At 57.1% G+C, this 25,046-nt stretch overlaps 1 protein-coding gene across 1 annotated transcript; it reads right to left on the bottom strand.

Moving 5' to 3' along the window:
• Positions 1–11,348: 11,348 nt before the first annotated feature.
• Positions 11,349–23,690, bottom strand: GPR132 (G protein-coupled receptor 132). Its single transcript, XM_057543565.1, is given in 3 exon segments — positions 11,349–13,018; positions 19,411–19,503; positions 23,648–23,690. Coding segments are annotated over 2 exon segments (1,509 nt in total). The 5' UTR covers positions 19,418–19,503; positions 23,648–23,690; the 3' UTR covers positions 11,349–11,516.
• Positions 23,691–25,046: the final 1,356 nt, after the last annotated feature.

The raw sequence follows: 25,046 nt of genomic DNA on the forward strand, positions 1-25,046 counted from the left end.
AAATAAATAAATAAGAAAATCCTTTAAAAAAAAAAAAAAAAAAGTTACATAGTTGTAAGCAAAATGTAGCTATTTTAATATTGAGAAGATTCAGTTTTCTTAAGTAATCAAATACCTGATTAAGACAACCTGAAACACAGGAAATAATCTGGGTAAAACACAATTTTGGTTTTCTAAGCAGATTACTAAAAGGTAAGGAAAAACCTTTCACAATCTCTTATCAGAAGCAGGCAACAATTCAAGAAAACCTCGTCCTGTTAGCATATGAAACTTAGGTTTTAGTTTTACATAAGTACACTACTGATTTTAAAGCTTATTTTTATTTTTTATTATTTTATTTTATTTTATTTATTTATTTTTTAAAGCTTATTTTTAAAACCCTTGTAATAGCAATTCAATTTTAGCCATCTTGACCACACATAAATTTCCTTTTTTTAAGATTCCTTTTCCACAAACCTACAACTTAGTATTACCATCCAGCTTCTGTCCTGTCTTTCCTTTTTCCTATTCTGAAACAATCAGATTCACTTTAGAACAAAAGTACTTTCTTTCCCTCAACAAAGTGCATTTCCATTCCTCATACCTTTTCTTACCAAAAACACACATCCTACTTTCCTTGTATAGAGTTGTTTTCTTTTATTATTTGTACTAGTTTTAAACAATTATGAATGGTCTGTTACTAGAAATTTATCAATACAATTCATAATTCTTAAAAGCATATTATCCTTGTAGTAAATTTTACAATGCGGCATGTTTACCAATAGACCCAAATATCGTTATTTCCTTTGTAAAGGAAGCCAAAAGTGAATGAAACTATTTTTAGTTATGTTTCAGTATTTTATCTTATTTGGGAATAATCTAGATATTTAATGACTACCCATCATTTAATTTAACTTAGCAAAACTGTAAGGTTTCAGGTTACCAAAAAGGTCTGAGGAACCTATTTAAAAGGTTTACCTACAAACTTGTATCTCATCCACATCCATTCAATTCATTTGTTTTCAACAGTCATATTTAGATCACTCATGAAAAATTTTATCATACCCAGTTATTTTTCTTGCTGACAAATTATTTAACAAAGATAACATGAACTTGTCTTGTCTGACCAACAAACCCAGGTAGGGGACTTTCATGCTGGTCCAGTGGGTAGGACTCTGGGCTCCCAAAGCAGGGGGCCCGGGTTTGATCCCTGGTCATCGGGGAACTAGATCTCACATGCATGCGCAACTAAAAAAGATCCCACGTGCCACAACTAAGACCCAGAGCAGCCTAAATAAATAAATAAACAAATATTAATAAATAAATAACTCCGGTAGAATGCCTGCTTTTTTTTAAATTTTAAATCTTTGTTTGTAGTTTGAGCATATTCATTTCTTTTTTTTTTAACATCTTTGTTGGAGTATAATTGCTTTACAACGGTGTGTTAGTTACTGCTTTATAACAAAGTGAATCAGCTATACATATACATATATCCCCATATCCCCTCCCTCTTGCATCTCCCTCCCACCCTCCCTATCCCATCCCTCTAGGTGGTCACAAAGCACCGAGCTGATCTCCGTGTGCTATGCGGCTGCTTCCCACTAGCTATCTATTTTACATTTGGTAGTGTATATATGTCAATGCCACTCTCTCACTTCTTCCCAGCTTACCCTTCCCCCTCCCCGTCTCCTTAAGTCCATTCTCTACGTCTGCATCTTTATTCCTGTCCTGCCCCTAGGTTCTTCAGAACCTTTTTTTTTTTTTAGATTCCATACATATGTGTTAGCATATGGTATTTGTTTTTCTCTTTCTGACTTACTTCACTCTGTATGACAGACTCTAGGTCCATCCACCTCACTACAAATAACTCAATTTCGTTTCTTTTTATGGCTGAGTAATATTCCATTGTATATATGTACCACATCTTCTTTATCCATTCATCTGTTGATGGACACTTAGGTTGCTTCCATGTCCTGGCTATTGTAACTAGTGCTGCAATGAACATTGTGGTACATATCTCCTTTTTTTTTTTTTTTTTAATAGCTACTTTTTTTTTTTTTGCCTGTGTTGGGTCTTCATTTCGTGCGAGGGCTTTCTCTAGTTGCGGCAAACGGGGGCCACTCTTCATCGCGGTGCGGGGGCCGCTCTTCATCGCGGTGCGCGGGCCTCTCACTATCGCGGCCCCTCCCGCTGCAGGACACAGGCTCCAGACGCGCAGGCTCAGTAGTTGTGGCTCACGGGCCCAGCCGCTCCGCAGCATGTGGGATCTTCCCAGACCAGGGCTCGAACCCGTGTCCCCTGCATTGGCAGGCAGATTCTCAACCACTGCGCCACCAGGGAAGCCCCTGTAGATTTTTAGATGATGGCCATTCTGACTGGTGTGAGATGATATCTCATTGTAGTTTTGATTTGCTTTTCTCTAATGATTAAGGATGTTGAGCATTGTTTCATGTGTTTGTTGGCAATCTGTATATCCTCTTTGGAAAAATGTCTATTTAGGTCTTAGAATGGCTGCCTTCTTTTCAGCGTTGATAACCCCAGAGGCATGTTTATTTTAATTAAACCAACAACTCCAAGTTAGCTTTAATTCACCAAAATTAATCCCAGATCACATAAACCCCAAAAGCACCTAGGCCAGTCTGTTATATTTTAATTCATATAATGACTTGTTTGTTTTTAAACCACTTAATTAGAGCCCTTTTACAAATTAATGTTAACAATAACAACCAGAGATAGAAGAGAAAAATAATACCACACAACTACAACACATATATAGACACACATGAAAATACAGATAGATGCAAACAGGGACCTTACAGTTTCATTTAAAATTCTAGCCATGTCTTAGATATAAGCTCAAAAGAATAGTTAGATCCAAACTGTGCTGTAAGGATCCTTTTAGAGCTGTTTGTGAAGTCAATTTGTCTTTTAGAAGCTTCTGCATACCAATCAAAGAACGCATTACATGGTCTCCAGAGACGTTTGGAATCCTCTCTTTTAAGGGTGCCCCTTAAGGTGGACTTATTTCAAACAAAGTTTCCGCCTTTAGAACAGGATGGTGACTTACCGAAAGGCTTCAACAAACAGAAACAGAAAGCAAGTTTTCTCCTAGAAGTTTTGGAGTATATTTGTCTATAATCAAAAACCTAGGGCAATTGCTATTTAAATCTTTCCTTCTAGTTGTTATTTGCTCCAGTTAAGGTAGAAACAGTAATTAAAGGTTTAGCATTTGGATCCAATTTTAAAGGGGCAGGTTTTTGCTGAGGAGGAGAGAGGGAGATGGTGCTAAGGGCTGAAGCTGAGACAAAGGGGGTGGGGTCTGAGTCAAGGGGATGGGGCCTGAGACAAAGGGGTGGGATCTGAAACAAAGGGGTGGAGTCTGAGTCAAGGGGGTGGGGCCTGAGACAAAGGGGTGGAGTCTGAGACAAAGCAGGCAGGGAAGACAAGCAAGACAAAGAAGCTGGGGGAGGTAACACAAGGAGCCCCAGGCTTCATAAGCCATTTTGTTCTTTTCTAGGTTTTTGTTGTTGTTTTGGCCAATTTAGAAACGGTACCTTGCAAAGAGGCAATTTTAGAGTTTTGTGCACATTTGGAAGCTTTTAGGTGCCAATAAAAATAAATCTACCATTCATTTTGTTTAATTTTAGGACCACGGTCCTCCAATGTAATCCTAACAAAAATGAGTTTGAGATTAAAAGTTCCCCATAATGTGCACTGTAATTCCGGATTACTTTTAATTTGTTTGGCCCACTTAGTTAAAATGTGCATATGGGGGTCCATAGTTTTTGAATATGAAACTGGCCAGAGTCCCTGAAGGCGGGCTGCCCTCAGAGAACTTAGGAGACTGGGATGCCATTTCCCTCAGTTCTCCTGGAAACCCAAGATAGTTGCTAGAGTCCGAGCCCAGATTCCAAAGGGAATAAAGGTCCCGGTTAGCGTGATCCCCAAAAGAGAACCCTGCTGCCGCACTCCAGAAAACAACTGAGCACTTACCAAGGACAACGCCTTGAACCAGAAAGGACAAAACCTTTCCAGGTCCCATGTAAAGTCTGAGAGCTCAAAACACAAAAAGAGCGGGGCGTGGAATCCAAGAGGAGACGCACCAAACCGAAAGCAGGTGGCAACTCACAGACGTGATGAGCACGAGGGGCTCAGTGTGGGCACGTCACTGCATTCCACGACCTGTCATCTCTCGGGGTTTGCCTCCTTTGGACCCCACTTCTGACACCAAATATGTCAACTTTAATAATATAGTAGCCAGTTATTTTACCAGCAAAAGTGAGTTTATTCAGAAATAGCCAGAGGAACAGCAATTCTGCGTATGTGAACTATGGTGGACCCCAGGCAAATCCAGGGAACAAGGAGGAGGAACTTGCTTTTATAGGGAAAAGAAGGGAGTTGGGAGGGGCTGTGATACCCAAAGGGTGGGAGCGAGCCCAGAGCCCCGAGTATGAAGGCTTCTCATTGGTTGGGCTGTTACAGCCCCTGACTGGGCTGTCGTGGGGCAGAGAGAGGTTTTCTTCTTCCTGTTGGATTGTAATTGGAGGCACCTTTTGTGGGAGATGTAGGTAAACGTCGTTTCCTGTTTGGGGTAATTGATAATGCATAGTAGGCATGAGAGCTTCCCCTACAGGCCTGTCCCAGCTCCTACTTTAGTCTCTTTAATTCCACAAAACTGTGTGTGCTGCTTTTCTGTAAACTGGAAATTATTTCAAAACTAAAAATTGGATAAAAGTATATACACAAAATAATTCTATATAGTTTCCATGGGTACCTATATAGGCAAGCAAACGTTTAGGAAAAGTGCAACTTCTATAAGTATACATGGATATAATAATAAAGGAAAGAAAACGGTGTCTTTGTGAAACTGAAGAGACACGGCAGGGGAGGCAGCGTGAGAGAGCTGAAGGAAGTAAAAGGGGTCGATCAGCGTGTGGCTGGCACACCTTCTGATGTGGAGCAGGCCCTGGGCACAGGAGCTGTGGTGGACTGGAGGCAAATGCCACTAGCCCTGAAGAGGCCAAGGAGCAGGATGGGCAGGTGCAGAGCACAAAGGTCCTCCCCTGTGTGTGGGCTTCCTGCTCAGATGGCTTTGCCCCCAGAGTCTCAGAGTGGCTGCAGCAGCACCAGACCTTGCACCCAGTCTCACAGGAGTTCTGTGGAAAGAGAGAGCCTTTCCTCCAGGAGGCAAACTGAAGTCCTGGCCCACCTCTCACTGGCCAGAATTGAACACATGCCTTTCCAGTGGTGTTTGGCTTAGGGCAGAGGTTCTCCAGGTGTAGGCCTGCACCCCCCAGCAGCGATATCTTCTGGGAACTTGTTATGGATGCAAATTCTCCAACCCAGAAGCTCTGGGGCTAGGCTCTGTCTGTCTGTGTTTCAACAGGCCCACCAGGGGATTCTGATGTAGGCTGAAACTTGAGAAGCAATCAGAGCCCACCCAGAGCCCAAACCCAGCAGTGGAGGGGCGGGCAGGGCAGGGTGTGCTGTCATCTCCAGGCGGGTCAGGAATGGTCATGATGGAGGAAGGTGATTATCTCCTGAGCATCAGAAACAACAGGTACCCTGCTTACCTCACCTGACACCCTGGGGTGAGGCTGGGAGGTGGTCTGGCAGGGCTGAGGGCAGAGCCCACTGGGGACCCTCAGCCACCCTGCCCACCCTGCCTGCCCATTGCCTGAAACCTAGGCCTCTGTCACTAGGGGGCTGTGGAGCCCCAGAGCCATGAGTGGGGGATACATGGGGGCCACTGGGGCTGAGGCCTCTCAGCCCACCCTCCTTTGAGCTGTGGTGGCCCCAGAATGTCCCTTCAGGGGCCTTGGGGCTGCAGGCTGGATGAAGGGGGTCTGATGTGTCTTTTTTGACAAAACAGCTTTATTGAGATGTGACCACATACCATACAGCTCACCCTTTTAAAGTGTACAAGCCAGTGTTTTTAGTGTATCCATAGATACGTCAATGTTAGAACACTTTCATGCCCTCAGAAAAAGCCCCCTGCCCTTTAGCTATCACGCCCTACTGCCCCGCCCCCAGCCCCAGGCGACCACTCATCTCCCCTCTGTCTCTATGGATTTCCCTATTCTGGACACCTCTTAGAAATGGCATCATGCTTTATGTGGCCTTTTGTGTCTGGCCTCTCAGCATGTTTTTGAGGCTCATCCACACTGTAACAGGTGTCAGAACTTCATTCCTTTTCGTGGCCGAGTAACAGTCCGTCGTGTGGTAGACCACGTTTTACTATGGACACCTGGCTACTGGGGATAATGCTGCTTCCAGCATTTGTGTACACGGATGCTTTCAACGTTCTTGGCTACGCCCTCGGAGTGGCGTTGCTGGGTCACGTGTAAACCTGAGGCACCGGCAGACCGTGTCCACAGCAGCTGCCCCGGCTGGTGGCGGGTGCGCTCTGGGTGCCTCCCGGGAGGGCCTCCCTGCTGCGCGGCCCTGGCCACCTCCGCTCTGCCCAGCGCCCAGCGACAGGGCCACTGCCGGCCCTGCTGGTCCCCGCCCTCCCCGCCCCAGGGGTGTGTTCCCATCCCCCGGGGCCCAGCCCCGAAGCCCCGTGACCCTGCAGTTTCTCCGGATTCGCACGAGGCCGGGAGCACCGGTTGATGTCACCGTCAACCATCACGTCACTGTCACTTGTCACCGGGCGCAGGGCCTCTCTCGGCTTCTCTTCCCCTTCTCAGACCGGGCTTTGGGCCCGCCTCCGCACGCCCTGCCTGCGTGGCCCCTTGCGGTTTCTCCCGTTAGAACCGCTCTAAGGGGTCCGGATCCGGCGAGGAAGGGGCGCTGAGACCCAGGCCGCGGTGGGGCCGCCTAGTCCGCCGCCGCCGCCTCGGGTGGTGCTGCCCCCTGGCGGCCGCGGGCCGGACATGCACGGTGCGCTCAGCCTCGCGGGCGCCCTCTAGGGGCCGTCACTGGGACGGGCGGGCCTTGGTCATCAAGAACTTGGGTCTTCGCAGGACCCCGGGGAAAGACCACCCAGGAAGCTGAAACGAGGCTCTAAGTCTTGAGCGCCCACTCGGTGTCAGGCACAGCTTAAGCGGGGGACAGACAAGATGTCAGTGAACGTCCCCAACAGCCCTACGGGCAGGTCCTGTGGCCATTCCCAGATCACAGGTGACGACGCTGGGCTGGCGGGGGTGAAATACCTCGTCCAAAGCGAGCTGTCCTCCGACGTCCGGGGTTTCCGGAAGGTCTTAGAGTAACACGGGGAGCGCGGCTGTTTCCCCACTAGGACCGAGTGCTCCCACGAATGTCAGCGTGCTTTCCTGTCCGCTCAGGAGGGCCTCCCCGGCAGGTCCCTCTCGCTGGGTCAGGAGGCTTTGGGCAGCAGTGTGCCTTCCTGGGGCTGTGCCGCCCCTTCTAGACCAACTCCAGACCACGTGACCCCAGGATTCCCAGCCAAACCGTTCAGAACTCACCTCCTCCGCCGCTGCCGTGGCTTCTCCTTGGGCCTGTCCCCACGGGGTCCGCCCGGTGGGCACACCTGTGGGCTGCGGCCACTCGCGAGCCCGGCGGAGTGAGGGTGGGCCCCCGAGGGGGCCTGACCCTGCACCGGATGTGCGGGTGTATCTGGCAGGGCTGGGAGCCGGGGTGTGTCTGGTGGGACGGGGCTGTTAGGTTGTTGGCTTTTCAAATATTTGGACACATGTGAGTGCTGAAGTGTCGGGCGAGCCTGGGTGGGTCTCCCCAGCTGGCAGGGTGCTTGCCCACGCACGCGACCATCGGTCCCTCAGGGAACAGCAACGGGCCCTGTCCAGGGAGCTGGGAATACATCAGTGAACAAATAGCAGGGTGTCCCTCCAGGGAGCGCTGGTCTGGGACACACTTGAGGAGAGAGCCCAGGAGTGTAGGCTGGGCTGCTCGAGGTGGCCGGGCAGCCCCGAGGGGTCTCGGGACTCCCCTCCTCAGCCCCTGCCTCCTTCCATGGACCCCAGGACAGCAAGGGTGGGCCTCACTGTGCCTGGCTCCCTCCCCACCTCGCGGAACCGCGGGGAGCACTTTGTGGAGGGGTGGGTGGGAGAGGGAGGAGGGAGGGAGGGAGGGGGTGGGCGGAAGAGGGGGAGGGAGGGTCAGAGGGAGGGGGGTGATGGAGGGAGGGGAGGCTGTCTGGCCAGCTCTCAGGCTCTGTAACCCCACTATGAAAGTGAGAAGTTTCCCTGAGCAGCGTGAGTCAGACGAAGGAGAAAGGTTGTGGTCGGTGAAGGAAGCTTCAGCCTCGATAAGACCGCCCTGGGGGGAGGGGAGGTGTGCGTCCGGGAAGACTGTGCCTCGGGCCAAGGTGGGCCCTTGACCACCGCCTCCCCAGCTGCTCCCCAGGGTCTCGGCCGCAAGGGCAGGGCCGCCTCACGCCCTGGGTGGCCCTGTGTCCAGCACGGAGCTGGCAGGTGACCGGAGCCCAGCCCCTCCCTCGGGGCCCCCCCACCCCCGGGCAGCCCCTCCACTAAGGCCTGTGGATGGCGGATTGGGACCTGGCTGGGCCCTGAGCACGGAGCCTGCCCTCCCCAGCGGTGACAGCCCCTGCACGCAGCCGCCTTCTAATTTCACGTGGCCCCCTGTCTCCTGCAGGTACCCTCTGAGACTCCCGGGGGCGGAGACCCTCCAGGCCACCCCTCCCGGCAAAGTCCTGGCAGCCCCTCTCCTGAGCCAGCGGCTCCGGGGCCTGAGCCCTGCCTCCGCCACAGTGGGGAGCTGGTGGGCCGGGCAGCGCTTGATGGGACCCTGCCCGGGAAGAAAGGGGCCGTTTATTGGTTGCAAAAATGTCAGCAAAAGATGGAAAAGTAGGCAGTTCCCAGCCTGGGTGTGAAGAGGTGGTGGTGAACTAACGGGGAAGCCCCTTCGCTGGGGGCTGGGGGCTGGGGGCTTGCGTCCAGGGTCACATGACACACACACACACACACACACACACACACACACACACACACACACACACAGGCGGTCCTCTGAGACAGTCCCGTGAGAGGACAGAGGGAGAGACGAGGGGCAGGGGGGACAGGCCGGGCCCACCGCTAAGGCTCCCGCACCCGCTACGCCCGGACCAGTGCGGATGAAGCCCCACGGCCGAGGGTGGAGGGTGCGGACCGTCGGGCACAGTTCTCACCCAGCCCCCATCCGATTCCCCTGCGCCTTGCCCAGCCTGGGGTCCCTGGTGCGGGCAAGGCAGGCTCTGAGCTCCCCGGGGAGAGCGGACAGAAAGCAGTGCCCCGCCACAGAGCCGCTGGGCCAGGAGGACTGCGGACCCGGCAGGGCGAGCGCCGGGCGTCCAGACGGCCACTGGGGCCCACCACGCGGCCTTGAGACAGAAGGGGCAACCCGGAGGGACACAAAAGGGGGCACGTGAAGACAGAAGCAGAGACTGGGGTGATGCAGCCAGAAGCCCAGGGACCCCTAGAGCCACCAGAGGCTGAAAAAGGCAGGAAGGACTGTCCCCTGGAGCCTCTGGAGGGAGCGCAGCCCGGCCGACACGTTGATTTTGGACTTGGGGCCTCGGAGCTGTGAAAGGGTAAATTCCTGTTGTTTTAAGACATTTCGTCCAGGTTTGTGATCACTTGTTTCGGCAGCCCCGGACTCTCATGGACGTGGAGGTGGGGACCCCGCTCACAAGGCCCTGCGGCTCCCCTCGGTGGGAGCACGAGCTTTACCTCCGTGACTGAAATTGAGGCGTAAGATGCCGAAACCCCAGGGCCAGTGACGCTGCCGGAGAGGCTAGGGTGCAAGGACGGTCCTGGGGGGCGGTTTGCCAGGTGAGGGGGCTGGAGGGAGAGCCCCAGGCTGGGATTTCGGATGCCAGGAACTTTTCCTAAAACTGCCAAGGAAGCGGCATGAGGCTGCCAAGAAAGGGTATTAATGAAAAAGACAGAGAGACTGGCATCATTCTTCTTCTTGTACAGCAGGTTTTCGCAGCAACTGGGAGGCCAGAGCACAGCCGTGGGGTGCTTGCGCGGTAACCGTGTCTTCCCACGTTTGTCACGGTCACCGCCAAGTGGACGGTGACAGGTGCGGAGCGACGAGGGGCGGGCGGTGGGTCTGGGGGCCACTCCTCCCCTGGGAGCCTCAGAGCAGGATTCTCGCTCCTTCCTGCCATTCGTAGTGGATAGACTGGTGGCCCCCGGAAGGATCCGCCTCGACCTACTCCCCGGAATCTGGGGGCGGGGCCTTATTTGGAAATCGGCTTTGGCTAAGGATGCAGCGCTGAGCTCACCCTGGATTATCCAGGGGAGCCCTAAGTCCAAAGAGACAGAAGAGAGACAGAGAGGGGGGTGAAGCTGGGGGGGGGCGGCGTGGCAGCACCAGAGGCCGAGAGCGAGGCATGGAAACGGCTCCTCTGAGAGCCGCCAGAAGGAGCCCTGCCCGCGCCCTGATCTCCGACCTCCAGCCCCCAGAAGGCTGAGAGAATCCTGTTTGCTTTACGCCCCCCAGTTTGCAGTAATTAGTTACAGCAGCCCCGGGAAGTCATACGTCAGATGTTGTTGAAACGTCCTGTGATCCCGGCCCTGAATACTCCAGACTGTTCTAGAAGCCGGCCCATCACCTGGAGAGCCCAGGCACACGCCCCTCCCCCAGGGCTTGGCCCTCCAAGAGGTCCCTAGAGGGAAACGTTCGCCTGACAAGATAAAATGACATTACCCCAGGTTAGGAAGTTGGCACTGACGTGTATTCTTGCGCTTTTATTTCTTTTTTTTTTTTTTTTTAATTTATTTATTTATTTTGGCTGTGCTGGGTCTTCGTTTCTGTGAGAGGGCTTTCTCTAGTTGCGGCGAGCGGGGGCCACTCTTCATTGCAGTGCGTGGGCCTCTCACTATCGCGGCCTCTCTTGTTGCGGAGCACAGGCTCCAGACGCGCAGGCTCAGTAGTTGTGGCTCACGGGCCTAGTTGCTCCGCGGCATGTGGGATCTTCCCAGACCAGGGCTCGAACCCGTGTCCCCTGCATCGGCAGGCAGATTCTCAAGCACTGCGCCACCAGGGAAGCCCGCGCTTTTATTTCTAAACGTATTTTCTGAATCACATATCCTCTCAGGGTCTCTAACAATGCAAAACATCGATCGCTGCCTTAGGGAAATGCGAACGTAAGCGGTGGGTGTGGTCAGCCCCCAATGCCAACCGCGGAGGTAGGTGTCACTGGCCCTGTCACGGATGGGGGAACGGAGGTAGCGCTGTGACCTGGCCTGGCCCTCGGCGGTTTCTCCCCGACAGCGGGGCTGGGAAGCCTCGGTGCGGAGGACTCACCGCCGTCCTCGGAGCCCGTTGGCGGCGTGTCACCCTGCCTGGGGTGCCCCCCGGCCCTCCCGGCTGATGGGCATTGCTGCCACGAGCACCTGGGGCTCCCTCCGGAGGCCACGTGAGTGCACCCCGCCCCCCGGCTCCCCTCAGGGTCTGCGGCACAGAGAGGCCCAGCCAAGGCCCCGTGAGCAGTCACCGCAGGAAGGGGCACAGTTTGCACCGACGATCTGGGGCAGGAGAACAAAGGCCCCGCCACGTACTGTCACAGTCATCCAAGCAACGCTTGCAGAAAAGCACGGAAAATAAAGCCATCACGCGGAGGCTGACAGGCACCTACCGCACGCACGGCCTGTGCCGGCTGCCAGCAGCACCGAGCGGTCACACGGCCTCTGCCTGCGACCCTGCGGTGCGCTCACAGCCGAGAGCGCCAGCCAGAACAAGCCGTCCTGCCTGCCACGGGCTCTCCCTGCAGCTGGCAGACTCGCCCTTACCCTCGGCGTCCTGCCTCCTCCCTTGTGGGGCTTCCGCTCCCAGTGGAAAAGCCTGGGGGGCTGGGACCCCCAAGGGGCAGAAGCTCCCAGAACAAGACATCTGTGACGTGTCATCCAGAGGGGGCGCTGTGGACACTGGCGGGTAGGCTCCGCGGGGAGCCGAGCGATCGGCCCTGGACTCCCATGCTGGGCTCGGCAGGGCTCCTCAGTCGGGCCCTCCAGGGTGCATGGCGAGGCCCACGTGCCCGGCGGTGGCCCTGGTGGGCGGACAGGCTTGGGGAAGGCGTAGCCGTTTGTGAGCTATGTGGGCGATCGTGCCTCCTCTGAATCCTTCGAATACGTGAGCTTGGCGACGTCTGTCTTCATGGACCACGTTTTCCACCCCCTGTGGATTCTGGACACTTCTTGGCGTGAAACTTCCGTGGCCAGCACATATATGATGGGGTCAGCCACGCTGTTCACCGTGGCCAGGCTCAGGAACACCACGGAGACCGTGCACAGGTTGATTTCGAAGGCGCACAGAGGGCCCGTGTCTCCTTTGTAGTAGGAAAAGGCTATGGCTTTGCCCAGGAGCACCAGGTGGTAGGGAGCGAAGCAGAACAGGAAGATGGTCACGACCGCGACGGCCAGGCGCTTCACCTTGGCCTTCTGGGCGGCACTCAAGCTGGTGCTCTGCTTGATGCTCCTGAAGATGCGCTGGTTGGTGAAGGCGATGACGGACAGAGGGACTGCAAAGCCCACGGCGAAGCGCGTGTAGTAGTACCCGGCGATCTCGCGGTCCATCGGCAGCTTCTCGAAGCAGGTTTCCTCCTCCTCCATCTGAAACACCGGGTAGTGGACGAGCCCCACGAGAACGAAGACAGACACGGAGACGAGGATGGCGGTCTTCCGGTGGCGGCGGCCTCGTGTCTCCAGCGCGTACACCACTGCCAGGAAGCGGTCGCAGGAGATGCAGCACAGGAAGAGGATGCTGACGTAGAGGTTGCAGAAAAAAACGTAGGCGGTCACCTGGCAGGCCCGCGGGCCCAGGGGCCAGCGGTGGCCGTTCTGGATGTAGACGACCCAGAGCGGCAGGGTGCTGACGTAGAGCAGCTCGCACAGCGCCAGGCAGAAGAGGTAGACGGCCAGCACGTGGCCCTGGCGCGCCTGCAGCAGCGTCAACCAGGCGGTCAGGCAGTTGGCTGGCAGGCCCAGCGTGCACACGGTGCTGTACACGGTCACCAGGAACACCCTGCTGTCGTCGAAGGGCACCGTGCAGTTCTGGGGAGATACGCCAGTCGACAGGGCCCCTGGCAGAGGGCTGGTCACCGGCGTGGCGTTTCCTGTGGGGCAGAGACAGCGTGAGGGCGGGTGTCGCTGGGAACCCCCTGAATCAGATGTGATAGCGCAAGAAGGGGCAAGAAGGCTCTTGTCAGCTGCGGACTGGACGCGCCAGGGTTAAAGTTTTCCAGATGGTTTCCTAATGTGACCCTAAATCACCCATCCCCCAGCCGATGGCCTCGAGGATACAAGGTCGGCAATACCGCGTCCTGCATCCTGGTCACTAACCGAGTCATTTTCCAAAGTGTTGCTTGTGGGCTTGAAGAGAGTTTATTCTCTATTCGCCTTCTGTTATGAGTTGAATTGTGTGTCCCCAACCGCCAAAAAAAAGATATGTGGAGTCCTAACCCCCAGGACCTCAAAACGTGACTGGATTTGGAGATGGGATCTTTACAGAGGTGATCAAGTCAAAATGAAGTCTTTAGGGTGGGTCCTAATCCAGTATGACTGTGTCCTTATAAAAAGGGGACATTTAGGGGCTCTCCTGGTGGCGCAGTGGTTGAGAATCTGCCTGCCAATGCAGGGGACACGGGTTCGAGCCCTGGTCTGGAAAGATCCCACATGCCACGGAGCGGCTGGGCCCATGAGCCACAATTACTGAGCCTGCGTGTCTGGAGCCTGTGCTCCGCAACAAGAGAGGCCGCGATAGTGAGAGGCCCGCGCACCGCGATGAAGAGTGGCCCCCGCTTGCTGCAACTAGAGAAAGCCCTCGCACAGAAACGAAGACCCAACACAGCCATAAATAAATAAATAAATTTTTTAAAAAAAACCCCAAAAACAAGTACCTGGATTCTTTTTTAAAAAAAAAAGGGGGGGGGGACATTTAAACCCAGGGACACGTGTGAACGAAAGCCGATGTGAGGACAGGGAGAAGACGGCCATCCCAAGCCGAGGAGAGAGGCCTCGGAAGAATGCAGCCCGTCCACACCTCCATCTCAGACTTCCAGCCTCCAGGGCTACAACAGAAGAAATCTGTGATTTAAATCATCTGGTCTGGGTTTCCCTGGTAGCGCAGTGGTTAAGAATCTGCCTGCCAATGCCTGCGAGCCCTGGTCCGGGAAGATCCCACATGCCACGGAGCAACTAAGCCCCTGCGCCACAACTACTGAGCCTGCACTCTAGAGCCCATGAGCCACAGCTCCAGAGCCCGCGTGCCACAGCTACTGAAGCCTGCATGCCTAGAGCCTGTGCTCTGCAACAAGAGAAGCCACCTCAATGAGAAGCCCGTGCACCACAACTAAGAGTAGCCCCTGCTCACCACAACTAGAGAAAGCCTGTGCACAGCAACGAAGACCCAACGCAGCCAAAAAATAAAGTAAAAAAATAAATCACTTGGTCTGTGGTCCTTTGTTACAGCAGCCCTAGCAAACAATACATCTTTTGGATTTATTGAGTTTAGTTTTTAGTCTATTTCCCCCTTTATTGGTTTGGAGATTATTAAGCCATTTTTAATCTTTTTGAGAGTACCCTGGATGTTTTAATGTGCATACTTAGTAGTGTCTAAAGTGAGAAAACCTTCACCTCCTGGTGGGCACAAACCCTGGGACACTGCTGCTCTAACGGCCCCACGTTTGGCTGGCGTGCAATTCTGGTCCCAGTTATGGGAGTCGTGGGGGTTCTTTGCCTGTTTAACCCCATAGGTCAGATGTTATTATTATTACTATTCCTGCCGTGGTTGTTGTTGTGACTTCACACTGTCCATCCCTGTTCACAGCTGCCCACATGTCGGCCAGTCTTCTGCCTGCTCCCTTTCCTTCATCTGCTGCATTTCCGAGGTCATTCCCTCCTTTCCCTGAAGACAGCCCTCGCAAGCCCTGTGGATGAGAGCCTGCCCCAGCTTTGGTTCATCTGAAATGCACTTTTACCCCGATTCTGGAGGACGGTTCCCCCAGAGGTCTGATTTAGCTCCGGCCCCGCTGCAGCCCGTCTTCTGGCTTCTGAAGCTGCGACGGCGGCCGCCTGCTGTCTAGTTGCCGTGCCCTCGGACCCCTGAATCTGAGACTCTGTACACCCCAGCTCTCCGGATGCCCCTCTGTTTGCTTCCTGGGGCTCTGGTCAGGCACGTGCTGGACCTCTCGCCCTGTCCTCACCTCGCTCTGCACCCTCCCCCCCGCCCCCATCCTGCAGGACCGTCCTTCTGTCCAGGCAACCTACCGACATTGAACTTGAGTTTGTGAGCTCTTTGTATCTGTGTCTAATTGGCGGGTTTTTTTTACTCATTCACTGCGTTAAAATTCAGGGATCATGTCTTTCATTTCTAGACACTCCATCTGGCTCCCTTTCGAGTCTCTTGTTCTCTGCTCATGTTTTTCCTTCCGTCTCTGATCTCCTTACATTCACCCAACGTACTGATGTCACTGCACGTGACCCTCCCAGCACCTGCAGTCTTGGAGGCAGGACCCCCGCCACGGCACAGTGCCTGCACACCCTCCCACGGGCCAGCTCCCTCGCACGTCTTGTGGCGGTTGTGAGCTCACGCCTGATGGGGCGTTATCCGTGGGCGTTTCCTGAGTGGGAGGGGCTGTCCTGCCAGGGGTTGTGGGCTGGCTGGAGCCGGCCGCCTGGGACCTCTGCCCCAGCTCGGGTGGCCGGAGGGCAGGAGTGCTTGGATTTACTCCAGGGCTGGTTTCCATCCAGGCCTCATAGCGGGGCTGAACTTTGGGGTCCCTGTGCAGGTGTCCCAATTCAGAGCCCACGCCCTCCCCACGTGGGAGCCAGGGCTCACCTGCTGTGCCCTCAAGAAACAAACGATAAGGAATCCGTCCATAAGTATGAAATGAGCCCTGAAACCTTAGGCCTGTCAGCCTCCCTCTGTTGATTCTAGGCGTCAGTTACACGGGACAGTCGCCACCGTCAGCCATCATATGAAGCCCAGCTCAGAGGGACCTCGGCATCACACAACCCAGGGCTCCCCACAGCCCACAGCCCGCTGCCCGCTCCTGACTTTCCTCCACCCCCGTGGGCTCAGCCAAGCTTTCACGACGCTCTTCAGATGTGTCAGCTGGGCTTTGCGGGGTTCGCACTGGGACCGTGCAGAGCCGGGCTGCTGGGCCACAGCGTGGGAAGTGGAAGCTCACCAGGGCTTTGGGGTCCCTGCTGGGATGGGGGGCTGGGAAGAACCACAGACTGGCACTGGGGGCTCCTCCAAGCTCCAGTGCCTGCTTGTCATGGAGGACCCAGGAGGAAGGCGGGACCTGGATGCCCACCTGCCCTCCCCTTGAGCCCCGCCTGGGACGCCAGTTACCACCCCTCTCAACAGGGGGAAAGAAGCCAGTGCGGAGGGGTGCTCCAGGCCCCAGGCACCTGCGAGGTGGTCCCCTCACCTGCCTCCCCACCAGGTGTTTCCGAGGGGACAAGGAATGAGTCACAGGACAAAGGGCCCTGCTGTAGGGGTGAGCCCCCTGCCCCCCGTCTAAGGATCCACGGACACTGCGGTGACTCACACCGGGGGCTCCCCAGGCTGAGGGACCCCACACGACGTGGGGAAGGAAGCCAGCGTGTCCCAGGCGCCCTCCCTCTCCCGCCCAGCCTGCCTCTCCTGGGTCCCGCTCGTGGCGGTGACCCCAGCACCCACTGCCTGACCTGTGCCTGGAGCCTCCTGGACCCTCTCCCTCCTGACCCGCCCCTGGGACCTGCCATGCGACAGGAACATCTGGGTGGCCGTGGGGGGACACGCACCTCCCAGAGCCTGTGCCCTGGCCTCGGGAGATGCTGTCCCGTTTAGGCCCTGGGCACCTCCGACAGCAGGCTGTGGACCGAGCAGCCCCTCGAGGTCAGCGGGAGCCGCAGGCGGCGCCCGGACGCAGGTGGAGCTTCGCGCTGCCCCTCGGCTGCAGCAGCCTCTGGCGGTGATGGCCCCGTGATCCGGCCAGGGGAGTGGCCAGCAGGCTGGACAGGCCTGGGGTGGCCTCAGTGACAGCGGAGAACGTGGCCCTTGCTTCCACAGCCCAGTGACCCCTGAGGCCTGGAAGCTCTTTAGGTGCTTAGGTTGAAGACCCCTGGACCTTTCCACATGCACATCCAACAGCCAAGGAGACCTCAGTGCATCCCAACGCTGACATGGCCATGGGGTCGCGGGCAGCTGTCCGGGATCCCTCGGGCTTCGAGGGCCCTCCCGAGGGACTCGGCCCCAGTGCCCATGCATGGTTTTCAGCACCCCCCGCCCCCCGCAGGGCGACCTGATGCAGAAATTAGCGGCAGGACAGTGAAGGCGGGCAGAGAGCAGTGCTTGTTCTTCAGCTGAAGGCTCGCTGTGAAGGTCCCCAGGGTGATGGAGCTGTCGGCCCCCCAGTGTGCTCCCGACACCCTTTTGTGCCACTCACTTGTTTTTCCCAATTTTTAAAATTCTGGTAAAATATACATAAGATAAAAGCGACCAACTTAACCATTTTAAGTGTCCGCTTCTGTGGCATTAAGTACATTCACATTGTTGTGCAACCGTCACCATATCCATGTCCAGAATTTTTCATCTTGCAAAACTGAAACTCTGTCCCCATTAAACACTCACTGCCCACCCCTCCCCCAGCCCTTCCTGTGAGTGGATCGTAAAGAGTGTGTCCTTCTGTGACTGGCCTATTTCGCCTTGCGTCATATCCTCAGGGTCCACGTGTCAGAGCACCCTTCCTTTTTAGCACAGAGTAATAGCCCACTGTGTGGATGGACCACATTAGGGTTTTCCACTCATCTGTCTATGGACACTCGGGCTACTTCCACATCTTGGCTATTGTGAGTAGTGCTGCCATGAACATGGGTGTGCAAATACCTCTTCCACACCTGTGTTCACTTCTTATTTATTTATTTATTTATTTATTTATTTATTTTTGGCTGCGTTGGGTCTTAGTTGCCACACGCAGGCTCTTTGTTGTGGCGCGTGGGCTTAGTTGCCCTGTGGCGCGTGGGACCTTAGTTCCCTGACCAGGGATCGAACCCGAGTCGCCTGCATTGGAAGGCAGATTCTTAACCACTGGACTGCCAGGGAAGACCCAAGTTCACTTCTTTTTTGTGGATTGCTGGATCGTATGGCGATTCTCTTTTTTAGCTTTTTGCGGAGCCGCCGTACTGTTTTCCCCAGCAGCTGCTCCATTTTCGTTCCCACCGACAGCGCACGGGGGTTCCCATTTCTCCACATCCTCGCTAGCCCTTGGTATTTTGGTTTTGACAGTGGCCATCCCGATGGGAGCGAGGCGGTGCCTTCTCTGGGCCCCCACCCATGGCCCTAACCTCCGGGACGTGGGCTTCATTCCACGTGCAGACGGAGGGCGTCGGGGAGTCATCAGACCCGGCTGTCAGCTCTCCACACGAGAGTCGGGCTGCACCAAGCGGAGGGGCCGACGGTGCGCAGGGGAGCACCGGGCCGCGGAGGGCGGTTCTCAGGCGGGAGAAAGGTGACACCTGTCTGCCCAGGCTGGCCCTGCTTGGACGGCTCGTCCCTCCCAGCCATGCGAGTCCTCCAAGGCGCCAGCCCAACGCCCTGGACCCCAGCACCGACCCTGTCTTGCCACACTCAGGGGAGCAGAGCGCAGGGAGCCCAAAACCCAAGTGGAGGCCCAGGTGAGGCCTGTGGGCCCCTCGCTGCTCCCAGCCACCCCCACCAACACTGCCCCCCCCAGGGTGCCGACTGGACTCAGCACAGCTGGTGCAGCCACATGCCACCTGCCGGGGCCACAAGGCTGGCACGTGGCCTCCTGTCTTCACCTGCCCACGCCCAGTCCCCTCCCCCAAGCCGTCTGGTGACCAGCACTCGGCACACAGGTGAGAGCCTGCCCCTCCCACCACGGGGCACTCAGAGGACCCTGACTGCTTGGGAAAGGAGTCTCCCGGGCTGGGGGCACACGAGCCCCCAGGAGGGGAAGGAGGCGCTGTGGGGCATCTGTGGCTCGGCACGGGGTCTCTCACAAGAAGTGGGCAGGATACGAGGCCCAGGTGGACCCCAGAGCCTCCACTTCTCCTTCAGTCCTGTTCTTGGTTCTTTTCTAGCATTTCAAGAGAATTAAGAAGTGGGTGCTTCCTGATGTCTTGATGGAAAGCCTCTGGCTTCATTGTTTCTGAGTTAGTTTTTATTTCCAGAAGTCTACTTTTTTTTTTTTTAATTTATTTGGCTGCGTCAGGTCTTAGTTGTGGCATGCGGGATCTTTTTAGTGGCGGCATGCGAACTCTTAGTTGCAGCATGTGGGATCTAGCTCCCTGACTAGGGATCGAACCCGGGTCCCCTGCATTGAGAGCGCGGAGTCTCAGCCACTACGCCACCAGGAAAGTCCCTCGAGAAGTCTACTTTTGCATGCTAATTTTTGAAGTAATTTTCCCTGTTACGAGACAAAGTACATTGGTAGAAAAATTCTCACGGGCTCCCTCCTAAATGTTCCAAGTCAAAGGAGGCATGGCGTGGGGCTCTCACCTGTCATGTCTGCCAGCTCTGGGCTCGCGATAGGGCTGCGGTGTAGGTCATATGACACTCCTGTTGAGACGGTTCCTCCGAGTTTCACGTGACCTGGAGAAAGGGTGGGTTGAAATTGCTTTAGGGAAATCAGATTAAATCACAAATTAAGTTATTTGACAAATGGTTGGTGAGCATTTGTTAAGTGCCAAGTCTTGTATTCATCCTGTGGGATACAATAGCCGAGGCTTAATATAAAAAGGACTCCCACAAATCAACAGAAATAAGTGTCAAAGCCGATCATTCACAGAAGAAGTAAAAGTACCTCCTACAAATTGGAAAACGCTCAACTTCACTTATATGGTCAAAGAAATGCGAACGTAAACAACCAAACAGTGGTCTTTTTCTTGCCTATCAGGTTGGCAAAAATAAAGAACTTTAATTCTTAGTGTTGGCAAGAGAGTGAGGCAGTGGGATCCTTCACTGTGTTGGGAGCACACATGGGCACAGATGTTTTCTAGCAGAGTTTGGTAACATGCCTCAAAAATCTTCAATGTGGGCTTCCCTGGTGGTGCAGTGGTTAAGAATCCGGCTGCCAATGCTGGGGACACGGGTTCGAGCCCTGGTCCGGGAAGATCCCACATGCCGCGGAGCAACTGAGCCCGTGCACCACAACTACTGAGCCTGCGCTCTAGAGCCCACGAGTCACAACTACTGAGCCCACGAGCCACAACTACTGAAGCCTGCATGCCTAGAGCCCATGCTCAGAAACAAGAGAAGCCACCGCAATGAGCAGCCCGTGCACCACAAGGAAGAGTAGCCCCCGCTCGCCGCAACTAGAGAAAACCCGCGCTCAGCAACAAAGACCCAACACAGCAAAAAATAAAATTAATTAATTAATTAATTATTTTAAAGTCTTCAATGTGCTTCACTTTTTTTTAAAAAATAAATTTATTTATTTTGGGGCCACCAGGGAAGTCCTGTGCTTCACTTTTGAGCAGATAAAATCCTTTCTAGGAATTTTTCCTGGTGAAAGAATTACCTGAGATGCAAAGTGCATGGACATTGCTCCTGTGAAAGGGACCGGGACCCCTGGGAGACCGCCCACGACAGAGGTGGACAGGCTCGGGGGTGCTGGCAGATGGGGCAGAATCCTGGCTCCCGCCCGTCTCTCTGCTTCCTTCCTGAACCAGAGGTGCCCCTAACGTAAGCTCCATCCTGTCAGCCAGAGAGGGTCTGGGGGAGGCGGGGTCTCTAAACCCTTCCTCAGCCAGCCTGGAGCCAGGCCCAGACCCCACCCACAGCCCCTGTCAGGCGGAGCCCCCAGCCCCGTGGGGCGTCGGCAGGTGCAGGCCCCGCCCCCCAACACTAGGCGGGCCGGCTGTGCTGACAACAGGTGAACCACCGGGAAATAACAGGAAGCCGAGGTGTTTACCTGAAACTGCAGGGAGTTCATCGACTGAGAATTTGTAAGCAAGACCTCGAAAATACAAAGGTAAGGCGCTGAGGCAACAAAGAATCAAGAAACGCATTGACCTTTCGAAACTGACGTCCTGACGGACTGGTGGGCATGGGCCTGGAGGGTCAATGGGCCTCCCCCGTCCATCCCTGCACCTCCTTACTCAGTCAGCCCCCTGCAAGTGAGGAAGTGAGGCAGGGGACCACCCAGGGGTGCTCTGGCCGAGGTCTACGCCCGGCCCTGAGACCCGCACGCAGAGCAGGCGTCCTGCCCTCTGAGGAGATGGCCCAAGGTGCCCAGGGCAGCCACCAGCGGGCTCAGCGTGGCACGTGGGGCTGTGGCCCGCTCAGCTCTGGGGTGAGGGAGGGCTGAGCCTGAGGAAGCGGGGTCCAGGAGGGCCTCCAACTGTGAGGGGGGCCCTGAGCTGCAGGGGGGCCAGCCCACCTGGGAGCTGTCCAGACGCCCCTGAGCCCTGTGAGCCCGGGAGGGACACAACAAGCCTCACCCTGGGCCCGATTCCTTTGTCAGAACGGAGATTCTGGAAAACTGGGAGGTGGTCCCTTCCCCCAAGGGCTGCACCGCCCAGCTCTTCCCTGATGCAGATGGCAGCAGAAAGGGGACCACTGTCTCTAGAAGTCACTTCTGCAAAAGCCAGAGGAAGCGGCCCAACTGACACTGTGCGGTCCTGGGGCCCCTGCTCGGCCCCCCCGCGCTGTGCAGCCTGTGCAGAGCAGAGCACTGATTCCAGATCCGGGGCCGCGTCCCCGACTGTCGGGCGCCCACAGTCTGCCTGCACTGGCGGGGTGCGGGGGGCACACTGAGAGGACCGGGGGCCACAGGAGGCCCAGGCCGAAGCAGCCAGGCACTGGGACCGCCCCACGCCCCGGGGTGCGGTCCCGCCCTGCCCATGCCCACAGGCCCGGGCACCTGCCCCCGTGCCCACCTCCAGCCTTTTGCCCAGCAGAGCTCGGCCCAGCCTTGGGCTTCGTCCTGGCCTTTCCCTGCCCAATGCACACATGGCCTCAGGTCTCCGCCCCGGCCTCCTCCCCGGGTGGCCGTGGACTGTCCCCTCCTGGTGTCCCCACCCCACCAGCCCCAGAGTGCCCGTGGCCCCTCCCCACTGGCAGCTGGGGCTCTTGCCGGCCAGGAGCCGGTAGGCCTGGGTGCCCCCTTGTCCTCTCCCGGGGTCGGGTGCCAAGACGGATGCATCGTCCATGCCCGCAGCCTCACCGCCCTTCCTGCCCAGCATGCCAGCCTGGGGGGCTCAGGGCCTCCGTCCCCGCTCTGCGCTCCAGGGGGGCTGTGACAGCCACAGGCCATGGGGTGGGTGGCCCAGGTCAGCCCGAAGCCCCTACGCACCCACCCCTGGGCTCGAGCGGCCCCTGCCTCCCGCCCCCACCCCCTCTGGCCCTGGGCACCACCCCGGTGCCTGCACATCCCCAAAGGGCCCACGGAAGCCCCACAGGAAGCACTGCGTCCGGATGGACGCTCACATGACACGGTAAAGAGTGACCTGGCCCCCAGCGCTGGCCCCCGGCGCCCTACGCCCTGCGTGTGCAGTGGGTCCCTCCCGTCATTTAAGATACACTTTCAGACGTTTCGCTCTGGAGCTTTTCAAACAAACGCAGAAGCACAGAGGACGAGCCCAGGTGCAGCAGGCGCACTGCCCTCCCCCCCCCCACCCCACCCCCGGTGCCCCACCGCCCACCGCGCGCTGCGGGACCTGGTCCCCAGCTACGGAGCGTCGCGGTGGGTCTGCTAGGACGTCTTCACCCTTTCACTACGGCTGGAACTTCCAGGTTATTTCCAGCCTCTCACTCCCGCCTCCTCACACTCAGAGCTTTGACTTGACTTCTGTCCCTGTGCGTAGGTTACACTTTGGGGAGGGAGCTCCTGACTTACCAGCCCCTGCAGCCCCTGAGCGCCTTGCTCTCAGGCAGCTGAACCGAGGCCCCCATCTCACCAGCACAGCGGGAGTCCATCTCCATTTCTCCCATTTAGATAGATTTTTTATAGTGTGCCTTCTAAAACGCACCTCCCTTTCTTTGATGGCTAGGGAGGTGGAACACCCGCACCTTGTCCCACCATCGCCAGAGGCACTTCCGTCCTCTCCCTTCCGCCTGGAGGAACCCCTAAAACATCACCTTGTCGCCGTCCAGGCAGAGACGCCAGAAAGCACCCCTTCCTCAGCGCCCAGCCCCTGCCCACCGTTCTCGGCAGACACCTATGGGAGCCCCCCACCCCCACCCCAGCGCCTGGCGCTGGACACCGTCCCAAGAAGCCTGCGAGCTGCCCGGCCTCAGGACCAGGCTGGCTGCCCACCCCAGCAGAGACCCCCTGGCCTTCCGTCCCTCCTCTCGCCCACGTGCCTCTGGCCCCACCAGCCCCTGGAGGCCAGGGTGGCCACGTGTTATACCCACCCCGACAGCCTCCCCACCACCTCCGAGAACCAGCGACAAGCACGCAGCCCCTGGGAAGTCCCCGAGTGCCTGGGCACGGGGCAAGGAGAGCTTCCCGGGCGGATAAGCCCCGGCTCCCGTCTCCGAGCCGGCCCAGCCCCGAGGCCGGGGGGCAGGGGACTCTGCAGAGGGGCATCTCAGTAGCTCGGAAGGGGCGGCAGAGGGGCTGTCCCTCCCCCCAGTCCCCCGCCCTCCCACCGCATTTGTGGTGCCCTGGGGTCTCTCTCGGTGAAGGAGCCCAGGTTAAGACCCTCCACCAAGCCCCCACCTTTATGCCAACGGATCACTCTGCTTTCAGACCCGAACCCCGACTGCTCCCCGCAGAGGGCCCGGGACTTACTCAGGGCCCAGCAGGCGCCAGCCTCGCGCTCCCTCCCTGCAGGCGCAGTTCAGAGCTTTCAGGAAGTAGCAGGAGTGCCTCTAAAACTCCCCAAACCGCAAACCGAGCGAGACCTGGGGTTGGCCAGCCCGGCGGGGCGTCTTCTCAGTGGTGGTGAGACTGTAGCCTCATCTCTTTCCTGAAAGCGGCCTCAGTGCCCCTTCTCCTCGTGGTTCTGGCAACACGCAGGCCTGCCTTCCCTCAGGACCTTCCCAGGCGGCTCGGGCCGAACGTGGGACCCGCTCGCGTGCGCTGCTGGTGCCTAGTGTTCCCAGACAGCTGCGGCTGGACACCCAGGGGCAGGGACCCCCGGGGAGACGGACCCCAGCTCCTCAGGCTCAGGCCTGGCATGGCCCCTCACAGGCTGGTGAGCACAGAGCAGGGCCGCCTGCAAGAGGCCTTGCCTTCCCAGGGACACCCGTGGGGCACTGAGAACAGAGATGCTGCCCGGCCCTGCCCACCGTGGCCCCAGGACAGCACGTGTCCCCAGCGCCCAGACGTCTCACACGGAGCTGGCCCTCCCCGCTCCCCGTCCTGGGGTGGGTCAGCACACCCCGTCTGGGTGGTGTCTCTGAGCCCCTAAAGCCGATTCCAGCCAGGCCAGGTGGCCTCTGAGGGTGGGTTTCTCTTGAGAGGCCGCGTGGGATCCCCCGGGGACCCAGTGTCCACGCTGGCCGTGGGGGGTCTGTGTGTCTCTCTCCGGCTTGCAGGATCACAGCCTAAAGCACACGGCCAGTGTCCTCGGAAGATGCGGGGGGGCTGCAGGTGACCGCCACCTTGCCTGACCACCCTGGGCTGGTTCTGGGTTTCGGGGTGAGACGGAGGCACCGTGGGCCCCTCCCTGCGTCCCCACTGCAGACCTGGCTCTTCAGTCCAGGGCAGGGCTGGGCCCACCAACATTTGTGGGTGATCTGTGTCCAGCACCACAGCAGGGGTGGTAGGCGGCGTTGGAACTGAGGCCACCGCCCCCCTCACATCCAGGGCCAGGGGAGCCCGGGAGGGCGGGCCCCCACTCTGCACTTTCCCTCGGGACGTGCATCTGGCGGCTGGCGGCTGGCTTCCTCTCGGTCCCCCCACCTCCACCCGCAGCAGCTTCTCGGTCCCCCCACCTCCACCCGCAGCAGCTTCTCGGGGTGGGTGGGGGCGTAGAGCACCTGGGGAGCTGGGCGCAGAGCACGTGCGGGTCTGAGCACAGGCCCCCCTCAGCCTTCCCGGAGCACCTGCCCAGGGCAGCTCTTCCCCGATGAGCAGTGGCAGGGAGAGCTGAGGTCTGGGTGGGCCGGGTGGCACCCCGACCCCTGGGGCCCGAGTGAGGCAGGGCCTCAGCCGGGGCAGAGCCCACGTCCGGCCAGTGGGCCAG

This window comes from Balaenoptera acutorostrata, chromosome 3 (genome assembly GCF_949987535.1).
Source record: "Balaenoptera acutorostrata chromosome 3, mBalAcu1.1, whole genome shotgun sequence".
NCBI classification, from domain to species: Eukaryota; Metazoa; Chordata; class Mammalia; order Artiodactyla; family Balaenopteridae; genus Balaenoptera; species Balaenoptera acutorostrata.